Here is a 20,190-nt window from a genome sequence, read left to right on the forward strand (position 1 = left end):
ACATACTTCTACACTTTGAATGATACTTCAAATGATCTTTGGTCTCTTCAATAGAGGCAGGCACTTCAGTGATGTGGACCACAAGGAATTCCTTACTATCAACCCTTTGCTACTCTTGTTCATGCTCTCTCATCATTTCTTCAGAAGAGCTGCAACCAAGATTCTGGGGGCCTTCATCTAGATTTCTTGATATTGCATGGATATTAATGAAGCCAATGGGCTATCTAATGATAATACCTCTCTCTTGCCACGTGACCAGTCCACATTTTTCTCTGGTCCAATTCAATCTACTTAGGCATTATGCAAGGGAATAGTGAGTCAAAAGCAAGACAGAGGGTAATCTCAAGGAGCTTATGTTTTATAATCTGATGACATGTTTCCCACCCTCTTCTCTTGAGCAGGTCTTTTTAGTAGCATGCATTACTTAGTAACATGTGTGTGTAAGTGTACTTACACCCACCAGGTACTTCTCCACTGTCTTTTATGAGACACTCAACTTTAATTCTTTGCAGACCATGGTTTCCAATGACTTCCAGCTAGAAAAATACTAAAGCATTCAAATACATGGATTGTGATTTAACTGATTTTATTGTTCCTTACAATGATGCAGGTCACAATGCATCAATGCCAACTTATACTATGCAACTCTTCCTCATGTACTCCTATAAATTTGCCATGGTGGGGGTGGGTCTCCAACAAGCAGGGGCATATCTCACATTATCCTGATATCATAAAGATGCTAGCAAAGTGCTTGAGCTGTCCACCCTTTATCACTTGTCTTCTTGTTTATGAACCTACGTCCCCGATGACAATATTTATTCCAGTTTTTCTTTGGAGGGCATTATTTGTTATATTTAGGAACATACTCATTTATAATTCTTCTGTGATGATGGTGTTCCATGACTCATAGTTATATATCAACCCTGGTAGAATAATGTTATTGAAAAGATGAGCCTGTTTCTGGAAGAAGTTTAGGATCACTGAAACTGTTTTCCTGTTTCCTAAAGATAATAGAGCTTGGTCTTTCTTCCATTTAATTGGGGACCCAACTTTTTGTCCATTGGGATTGCCTTTCCCAGATAAACACACACACATATGTGCATACACATAAACACAAACATGGATAAATCTATGATTACACCTAAGTTCATGCAATAATCTAGGTAATAAATATACTTCATCCACTTGGTTTCTCCATTGTAATGTTTAGACAAAATTCTTTTGAGTGGAAAAGGGTTTAGAATGTTCTGAGACTTGATATAACTAGTATTATGTCATCTACAAACAAGAACATCTAAAGGACTTTCACCGTTCAAAAGGAAAAAATGGACTTCAACTTAGACTCTTCACAGGATCTCTTCTATCACAGTAGTGAACAACTTTAGTGAGCAAAATCTAACCATTTTGTTCCTTGCCTGATAAAGTAATCCCTGATGCCATATAATTCAAGAAATATTAAAAAGTTTTGATGCATGGATGGGACATCTTGTTGGGAAAGGGTCTTTAAGGTGACATTTGCTTTACTGAATCAAAGTTTTAAAAATAATCAACTAATAGGAGGAAGCCAGGTGGCTCAGAAAATTAAGAGCAAGGCCCGAAGACAGGAGGTCCTGGGTTCAGATTTGACCTCAGATACTTCTTAGCCGTAGGACTCTAGGCAAATCACTTAACCCCAAGTACCTAGCCTTTACCACTCCTTTGCCTTGGAAACAATACACAATATTGATTCCAAGATGGAAGGTAAGAGTTTTTTTTAATAATCAATAAATAATCACAGTGGAATACTGTATTCTTTTCATCTTTTAGTCAATTATGAAATGCTGAAAAATGTAGTTGTCTTTAGACACTTTCACAGTTAAAGCTTGCTTGTTTCCTAATAATACCTTCATCAAGGATGCCTTCAAAACACGAGTGGATGATTTTCATTAAAATTTTATATAACTGGGAAAATGGGCATGCATAGCTTTGTAGTTGCTAATGTTCTATTTTCTCTTTTCTTTTTTCAGCATTAACAAGTCAGTGTTAATAGACAGATGATTCCATAATGGCTCTCACACTAGTAACAGTAGTTATTTCCTGACCATTAACAGTCAGTTTTATTTTTGATGATGTTACTCGGTGCTCACCATGACCAGCATCTACCAAATCCTTTCTCAAAGAATTAATGACATATATATATTACATGTATGTATATGTACATACATATATGAAGTTCCTATCTATAGCTTTTTCGCCTTTATCATTCCTTATTCTTGATATATTTACCTATATTATTTCTTCTATTCTTATCTACTTCTATTTTTGCTTTGAAGTTACTCAGTATCAACATATATGTCCATTTAATTTGGAGGTTCTTATCAAGTTCATTATAGAACTTCTCTATTATTTCATTCTCTGCAATAGATTTTGCTACATGTTACAATTATTTTCCTAGTGGTAATTTTGCAATTATTTATCAGGGTCACAAAATAACCAAAATGCCCCATGAAATGCTATTTATTGTTCCCTTTAGGAGCATAATAAAAGCAACTCTGCCCACAGCTTTATCTGACTCTTTAGGGAAGAATTCCTACTGCTAGAAGAATACTTTTTAAAAAATGATGGGCCCGTGTTTCAGGAAGGTGCTTGGGTTCATTAAATGCACTGAATGACATACATGTCAATCAAAAAAATGAGCTCTATGAGCTGTCCATCTAACTGTATATTTTAGTCCAGAGTTAGACAATAGGAATTTTTATCTGCTTGTTTTTTCTTGTGTGGATAACTAGACCAAATTCTTGAGTGATTATAGGTCTCATTTAGGAGTCTCTGCAATGGCGCAAGATGATGTAATAAGCTTAATATCATCTGCAAAAAAGAGCACCTGGAGCTCTTTACCATATGTAAGGATTTTCTCTTCCATTAGACTCTTCTCTGGATTTCCTCCATTGCAATTGGAACATCTTTGGTGAGCATGTGTCCTTATTTTATGCTTTATTTTATATAGATAATTAAGAGTCAACGAATGAGGTTTTTTTCTTTCTAATGAGATACCATGTGAGAGAGGCTTTTCTCATACCACCTCAATCAGGCATATCCTTTAGCAGTGACTCATCAGTAATGCCACAATTCATGGTTTTGGTTTCAGTGAATACTGGCTGCTCAGAGTGCAAGAAAACAACCTTTAAAGCAACAAAAAATCTCTTTGGGTTTCAAGGTTAAGTAACAGCAGTGAAGGGAAAGAATTATTTCGTGTCCCATTATGTTTGTTATTGTCATCAAGTGTAATACTTACAGATTTTTAAGAATTCAGACTAGTGGCAAAACAAAAGAAATTAAGGCCTAAAACCAAAGGTGTCTTCTTGGTTAACTTTTGAAAATATTGTGCAACTGCCACAACTATTGTGGCCAGGTTCCCAGACAAGGAAGTTTATGAGCTGGTACTTGACCTCAGTAAAGCAAACAACAAAAATAAAAACCCAATACATTGAGCTAAAGCAGTTTCAAGCAAGTATGACAACATTAAAAAGTTAATAAGCAATTTGCAAGAGTTAATCCTTGAAGGAGAGCTATTGAATTTATTCTTTAGCACCATTTAAAGAATGTCTAACGTAGATATTGATGAGCTTGGACTAAAAAAGAGTTCATAGTATTTTACTAAAATTCTGAATACATAAAAAAGTTTGTTTGTTTGATTCTATCTTTCTTTTTCTCTCTTCTTTCTTTCTCTTTCTTTCTTTCTTTCTTTCTTTCTTTCTTTCTTTCTTTCTCTCTCTCTCTCTCTCTCTTTCTTTGTTTCTTTGTTTCTTTGTTTCTTTGTTTCTTTGTTTCTTTGTTTCTTTGTTTCTTTGTTTCTTTCTTTCTTTCTTTCTTTCTTTCTTTCTTCCTTCCTTCCTTCCTTCCTTCCTTCCTTTCTTTCTTTCTTTCCCTCTCTCCCTCCCTCCCTTAATTCATTCCTTTCTCCTTCCTTCCTTCCTTCCTTCCTTCCTTCCTTCCTTCCTTCCTTCCTTCCTTCCTTCCTTCCTCCCTCCCTCCCTCCCTCCCTCCCTCCCTTCCTTCCTTCCTTCCTTCCTTCCTTCCTTCCTTCCTTCCTTCCTTCCTTCCTTCCTTCCTTCCTTCCTTCCTTCCTTCCTTCCTTCCTTCCTTCCTTCCTTCCTTCCTTCCTTCCTTCCTTCCTTCCTTCCTTCCTTCCTTCTTTCCTTCCTTTTTTTTTACTTTTACTTTTTGATTTTAATAGTGAGGAGGATCTATGTATAGAAGCTCCCTTCACTGATGCAGACTATATTAAATAAAGTATTAAAACTTTACTTGGAACACTAGGAGATTAAGTGACTTGCCTAGATGCAATTTTACATGTTATTATTATTATGTTCATTTTACATGCAACTAGTATATTTCAAGCTTGAATTTAGGTCTTCCTGAGTGGAAAGCTAACCCTCTATCACTATGCCATGATTCCTACCCACATTTGTAATATGTAAAATAATGAAGAAGTAGAATGTGATGGATACACATTACTACACAGAGGATACTTATTCAATCAGTGTGTGGGTTGCTGTAAATGAGAAAGAGGAGGAAGAAAAAGAAGCAAAGATAGAGAGACTTTGGACAGTCTGCTATACATAGAAGCAAAGCTATGTTGGAAGATGGCAACAGAGAAATTCCTTTGGCACATAAGAAGGCAAAGCAGACATTTATACTTATCCACTTGTTTTTGTCTTAGATTCCAAACAACATGAGCTGCTTTAGAGCATGGCTCATGTCTTGCAATTTTCTGAACAAGCAAGAGACCTAGCCAAGAGAGCATGGTAGGTATTTAATAAGCATTTTAAGGGCCAGTTTACTTCACTTCCTACAAAAGTATTATTTGGAAAACTGGGGTTACAGTTGTTGGATATTTTGGGTTTTCATAGTTTGATGCAATCCTTTAAGATATATTTATCACCAAATTCAGAAAACCTAGTATAGACAACACAACCTAAGATGGGCATACCATTGGATAAGGGGTTCTTAACTTTTTTTAGTATGTTGTGGGCCCCTTGTATAGTCTGCAGAAACCCTTTTCTTAGAATGGTTTTAAATGTATAAAATGAAATATGTAGAACTGAAAAGAAAACTAGGCATATTGAAATATAGTTATCAAAATATTAAATGTTAAAAATTCACCATAAACTAGGTTAACAATCTCTGTAGAGAGTCTCCTAACAAAGTTATCAATTCATTAGTATCATAAAAGATGTCCTTTTCCTGAACCTATAGTTATTAACATTTTCATCAATGACCTGGATGATGGAATAAGCTCATTAAATGGGCAAAAGACCCAAGAGGGGTAGGTAGGTAGCACCTTGGAAGACAGAATGCTAGTCAAAGCAGCCTGGTAATTGAGAAATGTAATCTGAAACAAACAGCATGAAATCAAGCACAGGGTGCTGAGGGAAGGAGGAAGAAAAATATTATTTCCCAAGCTCAAGATGAAAGACTAATCATGTGGCTATACTAAAATCTAGGACTATTTAATCAGAAGGGCAGTTAAGTGGTACCACAGTAGATAAAGTGCTGGGCCTGGATTCAGCAAGACCTCCATTCAAATCTGGCCTCAAGAACATACTGGCTATGTCACTGCAAGTGAGTCACTTAAACTTCTGGTTGCTTTCAGTCTCCCATCTGTAAAATGGAGATAATAGTAACATTTACCTCCATGGCTTTTTGTGAGTATAAAATGAGATAATATTGGTGAAGTGCTTTGCAAACCTTAAAACCGTCTGTAAATGCTAGCTGTCATTCCCTGTAATTGTTGTTATTGCTATTAAAGAATGTCAAGCTCTTCTAAGCCATGTGAAGAAAATCCCAACCAATGGCCCATAATAGATTAAACTGCCTTTCTTGGACCTGCATTAGAATATATTCCACTCAGGCCTCATTTTTCAAATATAAAGATTAACCTTAATTTCCAAGTAAACCTAAATCTTTTGTTCTGTACTTCCTAGAGAAGAAACCTCAGGTAGGAACGATGTGCTACATGACCAAATCACGTTCTCCTTTCTAATTTGGTGGGTACAGCACTGACAATTAGCTAATTCAAGAACAGTTTGATTTCCAAAGCAATATGGAGATTTCACAAGACTTGGCTTTAATTCCACAATACAGCTAATTTGGGGATGTTATAAAATGTTATGTTGGGAGAGAATCATAGTTGTCTGGGACAGACACAGTATTCCAGAAGGTCTTTAAATATTTATCTATTTAATATGCTATATTCTTTCTACATATGATTTCACTAAAACATTTCCATCTCTTTCACTGAAATTGGTTATTTATTATTGTCTGCTAGGAAGGTGCACAGATTAACATTTGCACTCATTCAATTGAAAGGAATGGAAAACAGGATCTGATATGCTATCTACACAGTAGGGAAATTACCAGAGGACAAATTCTGTCTTTACAATATTACTCGCCTTGACAGAGAAACAATTTCCCCCTCCCCTAGAGTTTTTGTTTCTTAGCTTTCAGTAAAGGTAACCACTAGTTAGATTTTAATGGAAAAAAAAATTTTAAATAGAATTCAATATGGAAGCTTTAGAATATTCATGTGGCTGTTCTCAACAACGGGTGAGGCAATATCTTGAATTGAGGCTTTGTATTTCAAGCCCATGTAATTCCATGACAATATAGCTATTTTTTGAAAAGTTGGGTGAGTTAAAAAGGATGGAAAAGAATGACTACAATTTCATGGCACCATATACCCACAGCTACAATTCCTCCCCCCTATGGATCAAGTGTTTTGAATAGCCAAGATCATTTCAACCAAAGAAATTTTCTATTTTCAATAATAATACTTTACATATGAAGCATAAAGCCCTCTCTGTTTTTTTTCAGGGCACTTTTACATCCATTATCTATCATATTTGATCCTTACAATACTAAAAGATTTATGTATAGATATTTTAAATATATAATATACATATACACACAGATGTATTCATGCCATACATGGTTTCCCCATTGTAGAGATGAGGTAATAAATGAGGGAGCATTGATTAACTGACTTGTCTAAAGTCATGCAGTCAGAAAATGGAAGAAAAAGGTCTGGGATCCTATGATCTCCCACCTCCTCTTTTCCTTTGTCTCATACTTCTTAAGTTCTTTATTAAAATTTGACACTAATGAGCCAAGTGACATTTACTAAGCATCTATATGCAAGGCCATGTCCTAGGCACTGTCTGGGATGCAAAGATGTCTAAGGCATGGGCCCTGACATCAGGAAGATTATAAACCTGGTAAGGAGACAGAAAACATGCCTCCAAGATACAGTAACAAAAGGGAGTCGGTGGTAAGGGACAAAAGAATGACATAGATAGTAATTTCTACTGTGTGGTCAAGTGATCCAAAAGGTCACATAGTCCATCATTTTTCAGATAAGAAGGGAAGGAAAGTCATTTGCCTCGGATCACACAGGTTAAAAAGTGGGACATCTGGATTTGAACCCAAGTCCTGATTCCAAAGTCTCTTTCAACTATATCCTGTTGCCTTTGAGCTTTCAAAGATGTTGTAGATGATCATGAAAGTGGGATAGCTTATAGATGAGTGGAAAGGAAAGGAAATGGCATCCTAGGCAAGATAAACTGTGTGAGCAAAAGTTGGGGAACGTTGAATGTTCCTAGCATGCTCTGGGGACAACAAATCCAACCTAGCAATAAAGAGGCTTCTAATGATGACATGCAAGGTGCAGGTGGAACCAGACTGTAACAGGCCTTGAACGCCAGACTACAGAATTTAGATCTTGTCCAATAGGCAATAGGGATCTAGTGAGTCTTTTAGTAAAAAAAAGGACATTTCATTCCAACTTAGTATTTTAGGAAAATTAATCTAGCAATGGTATATTGGATCAAATGGAAGCAAAATCTATTGATTTTGTTCATTGAGAAGCAGGTCTTGAAAATCATCAACTTAGGGATATTTTGAGGAAAACAAAGTATTACAAAGCTGAGGCAATGGCCTTATGAAAGCCTTTAGAAAGTTTCTTTGACCTCCTTAAGAGCAGAGCCTTTTTCGACTTTGTATCTCCAGGTTTAAGTATAGTGACTGACATATAGTAGATACTTACTAAAATGTTTACTGACTGACTAGATAGTTTCAAGGCAGCTAAGTGGCATAGTTAAACAGAGCACTGAGCCTAGAGTCAGAAAGCCCTGGGTTCCATCTGACCTTAGAACTTTCTAGCTGTGTGGCTCTGGTCAAGTCATTTAATCTCTGCCTCAGCTTCCTCATCTGTAAAATGGGAATGACAGCACATACATCCCAGGGCTGTTGTGCTGTTCCTTGTGGGGAAAACAATAATTTATGGCAAGAATGGTAATAACCACTATTGGGCCCAAGAACCTGGGGCACTGCAACCTTTTGGTCTTCAGGAGAGGGCCCCTCAGGTCTAGATTCAGGGCTACAGTCCAGCATAGATTTAGTCCTAGGAGAATGTGACCACAGAGAAGGAGGGAGGCCCTTTTGCTCTTTACCTCCACCCCACTGCCCCTGGGTAATTTAATTAGAGCTCAGGTTCAGTTCACATCTAAGGTCTCAAGGAACTCAAGGTACAATGAAAATCTGGTCTGTACGCACTTAGCACAAAAGGCTTTCCCAAGGATGCACTGACAAGACCTAAGCAATCAGTGACAGAACTTATAACTTGATTACGCACAGAAGCCACTGACAGCTTTCGAAAGCAGCAGCAATACCTACTGTTCTTTTGTCCCACAGTCCCTCAACTCAACTGGCTCTCCAAACTGAACGATATACATCAGCATCTCTCATCATTTCTAGCCTTTGCTACATGATCTTCTTTCTCCGGGACAAGGAAAAACACCATCTCCCTTGAATACTTACTCTGTACTTCCTCAGTACAGAAGTCCTAAGCCAGAGAATTGCATCCAAGCCATCAGGACTTGATGTCTCAGTGTGTGTTATTCCATGGTAGAGAGTAGTTCTGGGTTACAAGATCAGAGCAAGGCACCTGAACCTCCACACCCACTTGCTTAGTTTCCAGAGAAGACTTCCTAGCTGTGAACTTTTACACATGTTTGGAAAAATGACTTCTCTTTTTTTCCATTTAAATTAGATGTTAATTACTAGTCTCTTTCCTCACTTTTGAACTCCCTGGGCTTTTAAGATTGCTCATGCCTAGGCAGATCCACTTGTTTTTTTCCTTTAAAGCTACCTGTTTTGTGGCAGGTACCCACAATTCCAGTCAAAGGAACAGAGTATTTTGGTCTATTTCTTAAATAACTGATTGTCTCTTGATAATCTGTGATGCCCTGTATAGATAAAAATAATCTGAAAACTGCTTTTGTCAGTTGTGACAATGAACTTGTTGGTATTTTTAATGTTGGTATTTTAAGTGTAAATGAAGACTGAGCTGATGAAATCGAATGAATTACTTAGAAATTTTGTCCTTAAAGTTTTCATTTTTCACTTATGGTCTTTTGTTTTAAGTGAAGTTTCGGACTTTAGTGAACCATGTTGATTTACTGCTTTAGATAAACAGTTTTATAAGAAACAAAAACAGGAAAGGCAAAATGGAAGATTGTAAAACTATATGGCTCATGTCTCTAAAACTTTAGGTTCTAGAAGCTCTCAATTTACCTTCTTTTATGTTGTCCTTATGGGTTCTGAAGAATTTTTACCAAGTAACTCAACTATCTCATCCTAACTGTGAGGAGCAATCCCAGATTGCAAAGATAATAACTAGAAGACATGGAAATAAGTTGAATTGAGTCCACTGACCCAACAAAAGGCAGGATGATCATTTCGATAGTCCTGATATGGCCCTGTGGAGATTAAGAGCATCCCCCCATATCAGGGGAATGTGAGACACTCTGGTTGTTCTCTTTTCCTTTCTACTCCAAGCACCTGAAACAGTTTTGCCTGAAGCAGTATTCAGGAGATATGATGTGACAGGAAGGTGGGAACAAGAGGTCCATGAGGTGGATGGAACACTATAAGTTATGGTACTAGTTAGGAACAGATAAGGAGGCCAAAAAGCTTTCTATCATGCCTCAGTACTGCTACTATCTAGCTAAAGGTAAATATTAATAAGTATTTGTTACCTAATGAGCGTTTTTTTGCTTAACAAACATAGCTGAATGAATACTGTAGTGTTTGTATGACTTTACAAGTGGGTGGCTTTCTCCACTGGAGAAAAAAAGATACACCTGAATTAAAATGTTGAACTCTAAAGTAATTTGCTTAAGTTTGCCCAAGCTGGCCTTTGGCGTCCCCATGAAAGTTTTCAATCAATATTTTTATGATTATAGAGAGAAGTATCAAAAGAGTTCATCAGCAAGTCAGACTGTCTCTGTGCATGTTTCTAATGCCTGATTCCTGAGTTTTTCTTAATACCATTCTAGGTTAACTTGGTGCCTAGCCCCATCCCTGGCTTCACTATGATCCAAATCAGCACCTTGTAGACCAATTCTGACACATGACTTTCTCTTCTTGGCTAACTGTGATCTCTACTATGAGCTTGCCTCTGATTTTGCCTTATCATTCTAAGCTCCCTCAAACCAAGAGAAATCAACACTCTCAAATCCTGAACAACACAGTTAATACAGAAAACAACTCAATAGATGTCCTCCTAATTGCTAGTCTTGTGGAATGAACAGATAATTTGGAAATTAGAGGAATAACTCCAAAGCCTACTTCTTCCACTTAGCACCTTAATGACCACAGGCAAGTCACTTTGGGCCTCAATCTCCTCATGTTTAAAAGGAACAAATTGGACTAGATAATATCTAGGACCCTTTCCAATTCAGTATTTCTCCACAAACCATTTCTTCCACATTAGACACTGCACAAAACTCAATCTACTTACCACAGTCTGATCATTAACTTGGATCACTTCATCCCCAGCATCAATTTGTTTGCATTGGTCAAGGTTACCCTAAAAAACAAAAGAAAAGAGGAAACACATTCAACAAGGAGGTTGAAAAGCCATCAAAAACATTCTTGGCATTTCTAAACATTGAAAAAATGTCTACATCAATGAGGAAAACATCTGCATCAATAATAAGGTAAAGGGTATAAATACAAATAAAATACAGAGGAGTGGGAAACCATGGGTGCCATTGTTATATATCCTGTCAGGTATAGTCATTTTGCAGGGAGTTTTGCTCACTCATTTTTCACTTTTTACAACAGGAGTTCTACCAGGTTAGGGGTCTATATTAAAAAAGAAGGCACTAATACAACTAATTTTAAAATACTCATGGACTCAGATTGTACTGATGCTGGTCCATCATACGCTCAAAATAAAATCAAATGAAAAGTTAAGACTCAAACTTGCACAAATGTACCACAGGGACTAGGGACTAGGTTTCCCTGTCTCAAGAATGAAGATGCCCAAATTGAACACATTAGAAACTATGTGTCCAAAAGAGATGAACACATTCTTCTACAGAAATTGAACTGAGAGAGCCACCATGCTGAGGTGGCAGAGGGCACAGTGGTTCATGGTAAAGAATTTAAATATTTTACTGGTCTAGTGAACAGTTTAGATTGGGAAGCACTGAACTAAAAGAGAAGTACTTTGGAAACAGTGATTTTCCGTCATTATATTCATTTTTCCCACAGAATGACTTGAAAATAGCTACAGAACTCACCTGCCTGGCAACCTCGCCTATTGGGAACATAGCTGAGAATTGGAAAGCAACAAGAAAAACACCCATTCCTGAGTCTCTAAAACAAACGTGACTGAGTTTTTACACTAAAATCATGTATTTATTTTATAAAAGAGTAAAATTAGCAGGTTGAGCTCAAAGGTCCCTCCCTTCCAACTCTACGTATATGATTCCATGATCAATTAGACTCTCCTAATTTTCTTGCTTTGGTTTGGGGGAGGGTGATGGTGAGATGAGGTAAACAAATCTAAAGAGGTATGGACTTGAAGTAGAACTTCTTTAAGCATATGATAGACAAAATGACAGCTACATTTTGTGTGTGTGTGCACAAGTGTATGCGTATGTGTGTAATCTACTACAGATAACACTGACCTCAGCACAAATACAAATAACCAACTTCCAGAAATAATGGAACTTAGAATCTTAGATTATTGGAACATCTGAAAACTCCAGAGAGGATCATTTAATCTAAGAGGAACCCTTCATTTTACAGGTGTGGTAAATAGCTCAGAAAGAGAAAAGGCTCATGTCTACTATGGTCACACAATAAGTTAGTAATAAAACTGGGACTAGAACTCAGTCCTCTGGACTTTTAGGTCATGGCTTTCTACTAGAACACTCTATCTTAAGTTCATATTAGGTATCTTCTGCCTCCTTCATTTTTGTCCTTCTCCATGCTTCTGATTTTTTGGTTTTATAGACATGCAATGGCAATATTTTGCCAACATTTGAATAATACAAGACTGTTCTCAACCCACTAGAAAATTCAGGAGGGAAGGGAATAATGTGCTTTGAAGAGCAATGGAGCTCAGGATGGAGTCCATGGTGGCCTACCCTGCAAATCAGAGCTTAATCATACATGAAAAAGAGATGGATGTTCAATAATAAAGAAGAGCTTGAAACGTTTTTAGAAAGAAAACCAGAAGTTAAGAGATTATTTGCTTCCCTAATTCCCAAAAAAACAGTTATGGAAAAGTAAATAAATGCAGCAGGCAAGGACAGCAACAGTGTCAAAAGAGTGATCAATAAAAGATTTCTTCTAAATGTACACAATGAGATAGTGGTTAAGGATACACCCTACCTACAGATGAATTGATTATTACCTCATGGGAGAGTACATGAAAGGGGTGAGGGGAACAGGAGAGAGAGAGAGAGAGAGAGAGAGAGAGAGAGAGAGAGAGAGAGAGAGAGAGAGAGAGAGAGAGAGAGAGAGAGAGAGAGAGAGGCAGAATGACAATAGACTACGACCAAGGGAATTTCAGAGTTCATGAAAATGGAAGTGGTACATTTATGGCTGAAAGCAAGATCAAAAGTATGGCCATCCTTGTTATGGCCAAGTTGGAGTAGAGTAGGTCCTTGGAAATGAGTAAGTTGAGGAAGTGAGAAGTTAGGGTTTTTGAGGGATTATTTATCCGTGTCTATGTTGAAATCTCCTAGTATGAGGGCAGGAAGTGGGGAGGAGAGAAAGACTGTGAGCCAGTCACTGAACTCATTGAAGAAGGAAGGGAAATGTCCTGGAGGTCTGTAAAAAAGAGCTATGAGAGTTTTAATTGGGTGGTTGACATGGATCGAGCAAACCTCATTGGAACTTCACAGGAGGTTATTGAATGATGGTGATAATGGGAGCACTTAGAAGCAGGAATGTGGTGCATGGACTTTTTCCAACTCCCCCATTTTAACCGGGGACTTGAATGAACCAGGGGGGAATGAATGAAAGTATAGCCAGTGTTGGAAAGTGTAGTCAGGGAGGTTGTGTCAGCAGGATGGCTTCAGGTCTTAGCAAAAGCCAGAAGATGAAAGGACTGGGAAAGGAAAAGATTTAAGATGAAAGAAGGGTTTTTTTTTGACTCTAGAATAGGTATTCCAGAAGGCACAGTGGAATGGGTGAGTAACCTTGAGAAAAGATATGGTAAAGATTCAGGTGAATGAGAATAAAGAATTAGGCAGAGGAAGACAGGAAATTTTGAACCAATGGGGATTTGGAATCACTTGGATGAGTAGGATATGACCAGAGGGGAGTTTGTTCATCATTAAAGAAAATTTTAGAAAGATTTTCAATGTTATTAGAGTTATGACCTCATGGTGGAGTCCTTTCAGAGCCTCAGGCAGTTCAGGGGAGGGAGCAAGAACTGGGAATGGATGGAATAATACTATTTTCCTTCCCTCAGGTAAAGACTAGGCTGGAAATTTGATGGAATGACCCTTTCTCCCCTCACTTCAGCAGTGGGAGACTGTTATGATGGAAAGATGCTTATCCTCTTCCCATGAGAGGCTGGAGACCAGATTTAGAGATGTTAGTAGCTGAGATGGAATGGCTGGAATGGTTAGAGTTATCTATCTATAGATGCCTTCTGCATCTACTGGATAATTCAGCTATGTCCCTTTCCCATTCCATTCTCTTAGTGTTCCCATGCTACCAGGGATATCTCTATCCCCAAGAAATCTATTTGCCTTAAAAAGTTAAAGACTTATTATTTTACTTCATATTTACCAAAGCATTTGCAATGTTTTTAGTCTTACAAAGAGAGGGTAAAGATTAATTTAAAGTAATAAATCTTTAATGGAGAAATTTTAGCTATTAGAAGACTGAGAGCTGAAGAAGCAAATCCCATTGACTCCATCTATCTGTCAGCCATGAACAAGAGACAGACAACTGATTTTGTTGCAAAAAGTCATTTCCCGTTGTGTGTCTATCACATACACACACTACATGCAATAAAATCAGCTATTTATGGTACTGCAATCATTCATGGATTTGTGATTTCATTGATTAGGCTAATTTCTTCACTGCTAAAGATTATAATCCTATGACTTAAGACACTCTTAGTTGCTGTGAGTAAAAAATCCATCACTTTGTGACCAATCTGCTACACTAGGTCCTTAGACAAAGTATCTGTCATAGTGATTATTTGCTCAGTCTTTCCAGCTTGATATGACCTGCCAAAACTTTGCCCCACCACCATGACATTCTATAATGCCAGAACTAAACACATGGACTAAATAAAGCAGAAATTTTAATTTTAAAAATCTAGAGTCATCTACACAACAGGAGGAGGATTTCAGTGTTTATGGTAACAAATTCCTTCATCAGGGTTCTCTGGTAACTTTTCTGGAAAGTTATTAGTTGAGGGAAAGCCTCATTGTCTTGCTGACAAGTTCCAAGGCATGAAAATACTTCTTCTGGTTCCCAGTAAACAAAGTAACATGAAGGAAACTAAAACATGATTTTGGAAATTCAAAGATAGTTTCCTTTATGTATGGGTACAACTGGCTTTGATTCTAGGCTGAACTTTGTAAAGCATCCCTACGACAACAATAACAACAAATCGGCAATAGGAATGTGAAAAGACGTCAATACATGAATTTGCTCATTCTTTCCCAGTGTGGACACTGGTCTATATTCAGCCGGACCTGGACAATATGGCTCTGCATCATCCAAGTCAATAAGTATGTATTGAGCACCAGTTTTACAAGACACTGTAACAGATGGAGAGAATGCAAAAAGAAATGAAAAAAATCTCTCCCTTCATGGAAGAGACGATCTAGTCGAGGAATTTATAATCCATTCATGTAAAAAACCCTTAAATTCAGTTATACATGAGCTTTGAGCTCAAAGAGATCTTCTATTACACTTTCAAGTTTCTCTAGAGGAAGCCCAAATTACTACTGATTGTTTTTTTTAATGACACTAAAATACATCCCTCGAAATACAAATAGACAGGTTTTAACTATTGAGAAGGAACTCTCTCTAATTTGAAAATGATAACTCTAGCTTTCCTTCCAAGGATGCTAACAGGCCATATAACAACTAATTACTTAACTAGAAACAGAGAAAGAACCCCAAACAGCAACTAGAGAAGCAAAATCAAATGCGAGTTTATCTTGCAATGATTCAGGGGAGTGATTCCTACAGTACACTCCCTGCTTTGGCTCATGAAATGTGTGGCTTCCTTCAGTCCTAAGCTAAATGGTCACTCAGATGGTGTGAGGGCATGTGAGATCAACTTCATCCAGTGCTTCTGAGACAAAGAATTTCTGCTCGGGTTCTTAGTTCAAGTTCTAACCATATAACTTTATTCAAGAAAAAAACATACCACCACCCTATTTCCAACCTAGGGTTTCTTTTCCAGACTAAAAACTGCAGGAAGTTCCCAGGGAGTTCTCTAATTGCTTTTCCTTTTCTCTTCAGTCTTTTCCACTGGGCATGAGTTGGTGGCATAACAACACCCTAGCTGCTGGCAGATAACTCTCTAATAATGAGTACTATTAATAGGACATATTTATGGAGCCCTTCACAATTCACCAATAGCATTACTGATAATATTACTGTGAAGTAGATGGGACAGACGGTACTGCCATTTGAAAGATGCTCTTAGGAATCTATCCTTTCCCCCAATGAGTTCTCTTCCTTGGGGCAACCTTTTGAACCAGTACTTGAGCCATATCATTCCTTTCCTCCAAAATCTTCTGTGGTTTCCTAACACCCAATGAATTAAAACAAAAACTCCTTATCCTAGTAAATCCTGGCATTCAAGGCCTTGTGGAAGACCTCGATTAAAATCCTGATTCCACTGCTTACTGTGACTCTGAACAAATTTCTTAATTTTAGAGCTTAAGTTTCTTCATCTATGAGATGAAAGGAGGCAGTTAAACTAGGTGATCTCTAAGGCCCCCTTCCAACATTTGTGCCATGCATCATTTTTTTGTGAACTGCTCTGAAATGAATAGTTATTCCCTGTAGGAGTTAAATGACAGCCCAAGTCGAGTTCCAAATTAAGAGTTCTTACCACTACCCCATCCTGCCTTTTTGGTGTTTACAGGACATACTTCATTAAGAAGGCAAAAGTGATAGATACAGGTGTAGCCAAGAAAGGAATGGACTCCTTTCCATTCCAAAGCGTTCACATTTTATCTGACCCCCAACCATAAACAATGAGTCCCTTTCTTTGACTTGTCTCACACTAAATTATTTATCATCACTTTAAATTAAAATCTAGCTATGAGGTCAGTTCTCCTTGAGAAGGAAAAAGGAATCAATTTGTAGTCATGCCAGAAACACATACACATACACACATACACAGGCACACACACTTTGAAGCTTTTTTTATTTCAATGTACACTTTTACCAGGAAAAGTAATCTTATGTGGTTTTCTGTTTCCTTGTGTTAGTTACACAGTTTGAAGATTGGAAGAGATTAGCTTGTGAAAGATTTATGGTTTTCATTTGGTCAACTGACAAATTCGCTTATTAAAAAATTTATGTACTTTTAAAAAGAGAATTGTTTTCCCTCTGCTATTAATATAATATTTCTGTTGTAGCAAAACATTTATGAGGCTTTAGTATTAAAACACAATACAATTTTTTTCATAGCTCATTATAAGGTTAGTTTCTGACTCTTTAAGAGTATGCATAATCAATTCATTTACCAAAATCATTTTGCTAAAAATGAGATGGTTTGGCAAGGCAATTGAATTGTGTGATGTTTGTTAGTAACCAAATGACATGAAAATGATTTCATAGTCTTTACAAGGCAGTGCTTGAGAAAAAATATAGGGGCAACACTTCATAAACTAACCATCCGAATGCAAACGCTGAAAAAAAACACTTTAGAAAAAGAAAAGAGAATTAAAAGGCAAGAAGAGTTTTAGTCATCTGTTAATGAAACTAGAAAAAAAAAACATTTGACCTCCAATGAAATTTAGACCTGAAGACCTTTGCCAAGTTGCAGAAAATCAATGGAAGGAAACTACAGGGAGAATGCAGACTATTCTGTCTGTCTTCCCAGGCCACCCTGGGCTTGAAAATAACTCTCTGTGACTTTTTCTTGGCTTTTTGGATAAGAATTTGTTCTTCTGTGTTTCCTAGTACTTTAGTTGGGGAGGGGTTTCATGAGTGGCTAGGCTGTACTGTTTCCAATCACTCACCCATCAAGACTTCATCTCCTAAAGTTATTTCCAATTCTAAATCTATAAGCCTGTGTTCCCTCTAGATGAACTGCTCTCCTACCCTGCACCTTCCCATCCCTAATCTCATTCGTCAATTTAAAGTCTTATTTTCTTATTATAACAAATAAACAAAACCACTCCATTAAATTTAGTACCTATTTTCCAAATTTGAACTTAAACCCTTCTAAAACTGCATGATGATAAACTCTTTAACACAAGCAGGTAGATGATGAGGGGGACAGCTGATGCCTAATTATTACCAATATTACACCAATATGATAAATACCTCAAGGGTTTGTGATTTTCCAACACAGATTGAAACCTTTAGAGCCTTTGTGGATGATCTATAACTTTAAAATATTAACAGATTTCAACACTGGAAGCAAATCAGAAGCATATTACACCTAAAACAAGCAAGATAATATCTTACTGTGACAATCTATTTGTAAGAAAATTTCTCACACTGTTCACACATGTGCATACAGACGCAGCTTTGCTTCCCTCTCCCACATCTGGAGGAAAGGAATACAAAATTAGAAAACTAATTTACAAACACTTAGAAAATAAATTAGCAGCCGTAGGGGAAAAATCCTCAAGACTCAATATTTCTTCAACCTCTTTTACGTAAAACACTGGATTAGTAAGTCTATTTGATTCAATTAGAGCCCCAAATAATACACACTAATTTGCTACTGTCAAGGATACCTAGAGCCGAAGTATCCAAAAAGGCCCTCAACTCGTGTTGAGGGACTTCCTGGGGTAACTGCTCATAGGCCCAAGTTCTCACAGCTTTCTTATCTTTGACCATTGCTTCTCACAATCTCTGGTTCACATCCTTTCAAGTTAGGGAAAATGGAGTCCCCCAAAGAGAGAAGGCATTATTTCAATAGGTCTGATATTATAAAAACACATATACATGTCTATTTCCTTATTTTAGGAGATTATAATGGCAAGTGTTACTGATATTTTTACATATAAATATACATCCATACCTATTGAGTGTGTTATCTGAGCCTCAAGTGTCTAAGACAAAAGTACCTTTTGTCTTAGAATCCTTATCAAATATTGGTAAGGGCTAGGCAATGGGGGTTAAGTGACTTGTCCAGGGTCACAGATAGGAAGTATCTGAGACCAGATTTGAACATAGGACCTCCTGTCTCTACACTGGCCCTCAATCCACTGAGAGACCTAGTTGCCCCTAGGACATGTCTTTAAAAGAAAAAATGAAAACATAGAGAAATGACATCTTCCACTAATTATTATAAGCCAAATCTAATCAAGTCAATTACTATTAGGAAAATATCTTAACAAAAAAGATCATGAGAACTCTCAGCCTAAGCTCGCTTATGTACATAACAACATGTTATATAGAAAATACGGACAAACTCTTGAAGTTTTCTGGTGAATCTTCCTTGCTCTCTGATTATAGTTATCCATGCCAATATTTTGCTTAAGTGACTAATCCTATGAGACCCTGCAACTGACATCTTTATATAATTGTAAATTTCTTAACTGAGCTTTTGATACCAGAATTTTATCTAAAAAGGACCATTTTATTTTGATAATATCAGGAAAACCTGAAAAGTCAATAAGCGCTCTGTGATCTAAATTCATCAACGCTAAGCCCAACATTATAGGAGTTTTGCCTAGTAATGTCTAAGGTCCCTTTCAGCTTTCAGATCCTAAATCCTCTGTCCTAATTCTATCAAGAATCAATTTCCTTTGCTCTCCTTTGCTAGAAACCAAAAGAACAAGAATACTGTTGTAGCACCCTCTCAGCATTCTTCTTATTTAAGTATTGGGGGAATTCAGTGGAAAGAATATTCAGCCAAGGGTATATTTTCAAATTCTTCTACTTTTTGCCATCCAAAAAACAGAACAGGGAAAAAAGATACACTGGACCAGATAGGAACTATGAACCTGATGTCCAGGATATCCAGATATTTAAGGCACACACATTTTAAATGTAGGAAGAGCCTTTCTTTACTTTGCAAAGAAGAGATTCTTTTCAAATCCAGTACTGGACAAGTTATACTTTTTTTAATTTCAAAAGTCCAACTTAAATATTTTGCATATATATTACATCAATAGGATGTGCTAATGTAATGCCCGGAGAAGTTTTATTTTAAATACAGCTGAAAGATTTCTGGTTCTTTTTTCCAGTATTTGATTATATTTGGTTTTAACCTAGATACCAAGAATTTCTGACAAAATCAACCTCATGCTGGACTTTTTTAATGCAGTGTAATATTCTGTAACTGATTCATAATGTTAAGGAACAATAAAACCAAATACATATTGATCTCTAATGACAACAATCCAAGCTGTCTAGCTATAGCAGAACTCCCATTAGTACCTACATTTATGCTTGTGAACTGAACATCCATTCAGCTAATAATCAAAGGTAATTTCCTCTCCAAATTAATGTTCTTTCCATCTTTTGAGGACAGTAATGTTTATGTCAAAACTACATGTACATTTTGAGTCCAGGGCCTTTTTCCACTCCGGTGAAATTATAAATAATAAGCACAAAATATACACAAGCTAGTGACTGGGGTGATTTCTGGATGAAATGGGGCTTTGTGTTTCCAGCCAACAA

General features: G+C 37.0%; 1 protein-coding gene across 11 annotated transcripts in view; it reads right to left on the reverse strand.

The window, feature by feature from the left end:
* Positions 1-20,190, reverse strand: part of LOC103106019 (connector enhancer of kinase suppressor of ras 2-like) — a 526,863-nt gene that overhangs the window by 220,493 nt on the left and 286,180 nt on the right. For all 11 annotated transcript variants that reach the window (XM_056808958.1, XM_056808954.1, XM_056808963.1 and 8 more), the window contains one exon: positions 10,841-10,909. In XM_056808958.1, coding sequence (XP_056664936.1) covers positions 10,841-10,909 — 69 coding nt within the window. The remainder of the gene's footprint in view (positions 1-10,840; positions 10,910-20,190) is intronic.

This window comes from Monodelphis domestica, chromosome X, assembly GCF_027887165.1.
Source record: "Monodelphis domestica isolate mMonDom1 chromosome X, mMonDom1.pri, whole genome shotgun sequence".
NCBI classification, from domain to species: domain Eukaryota; kingdom Metazoa; phylum Chordata; class Mammalia; order Didelphimorphia; family Didelphidae; genus Monodelphis; species Monodelphis domestica.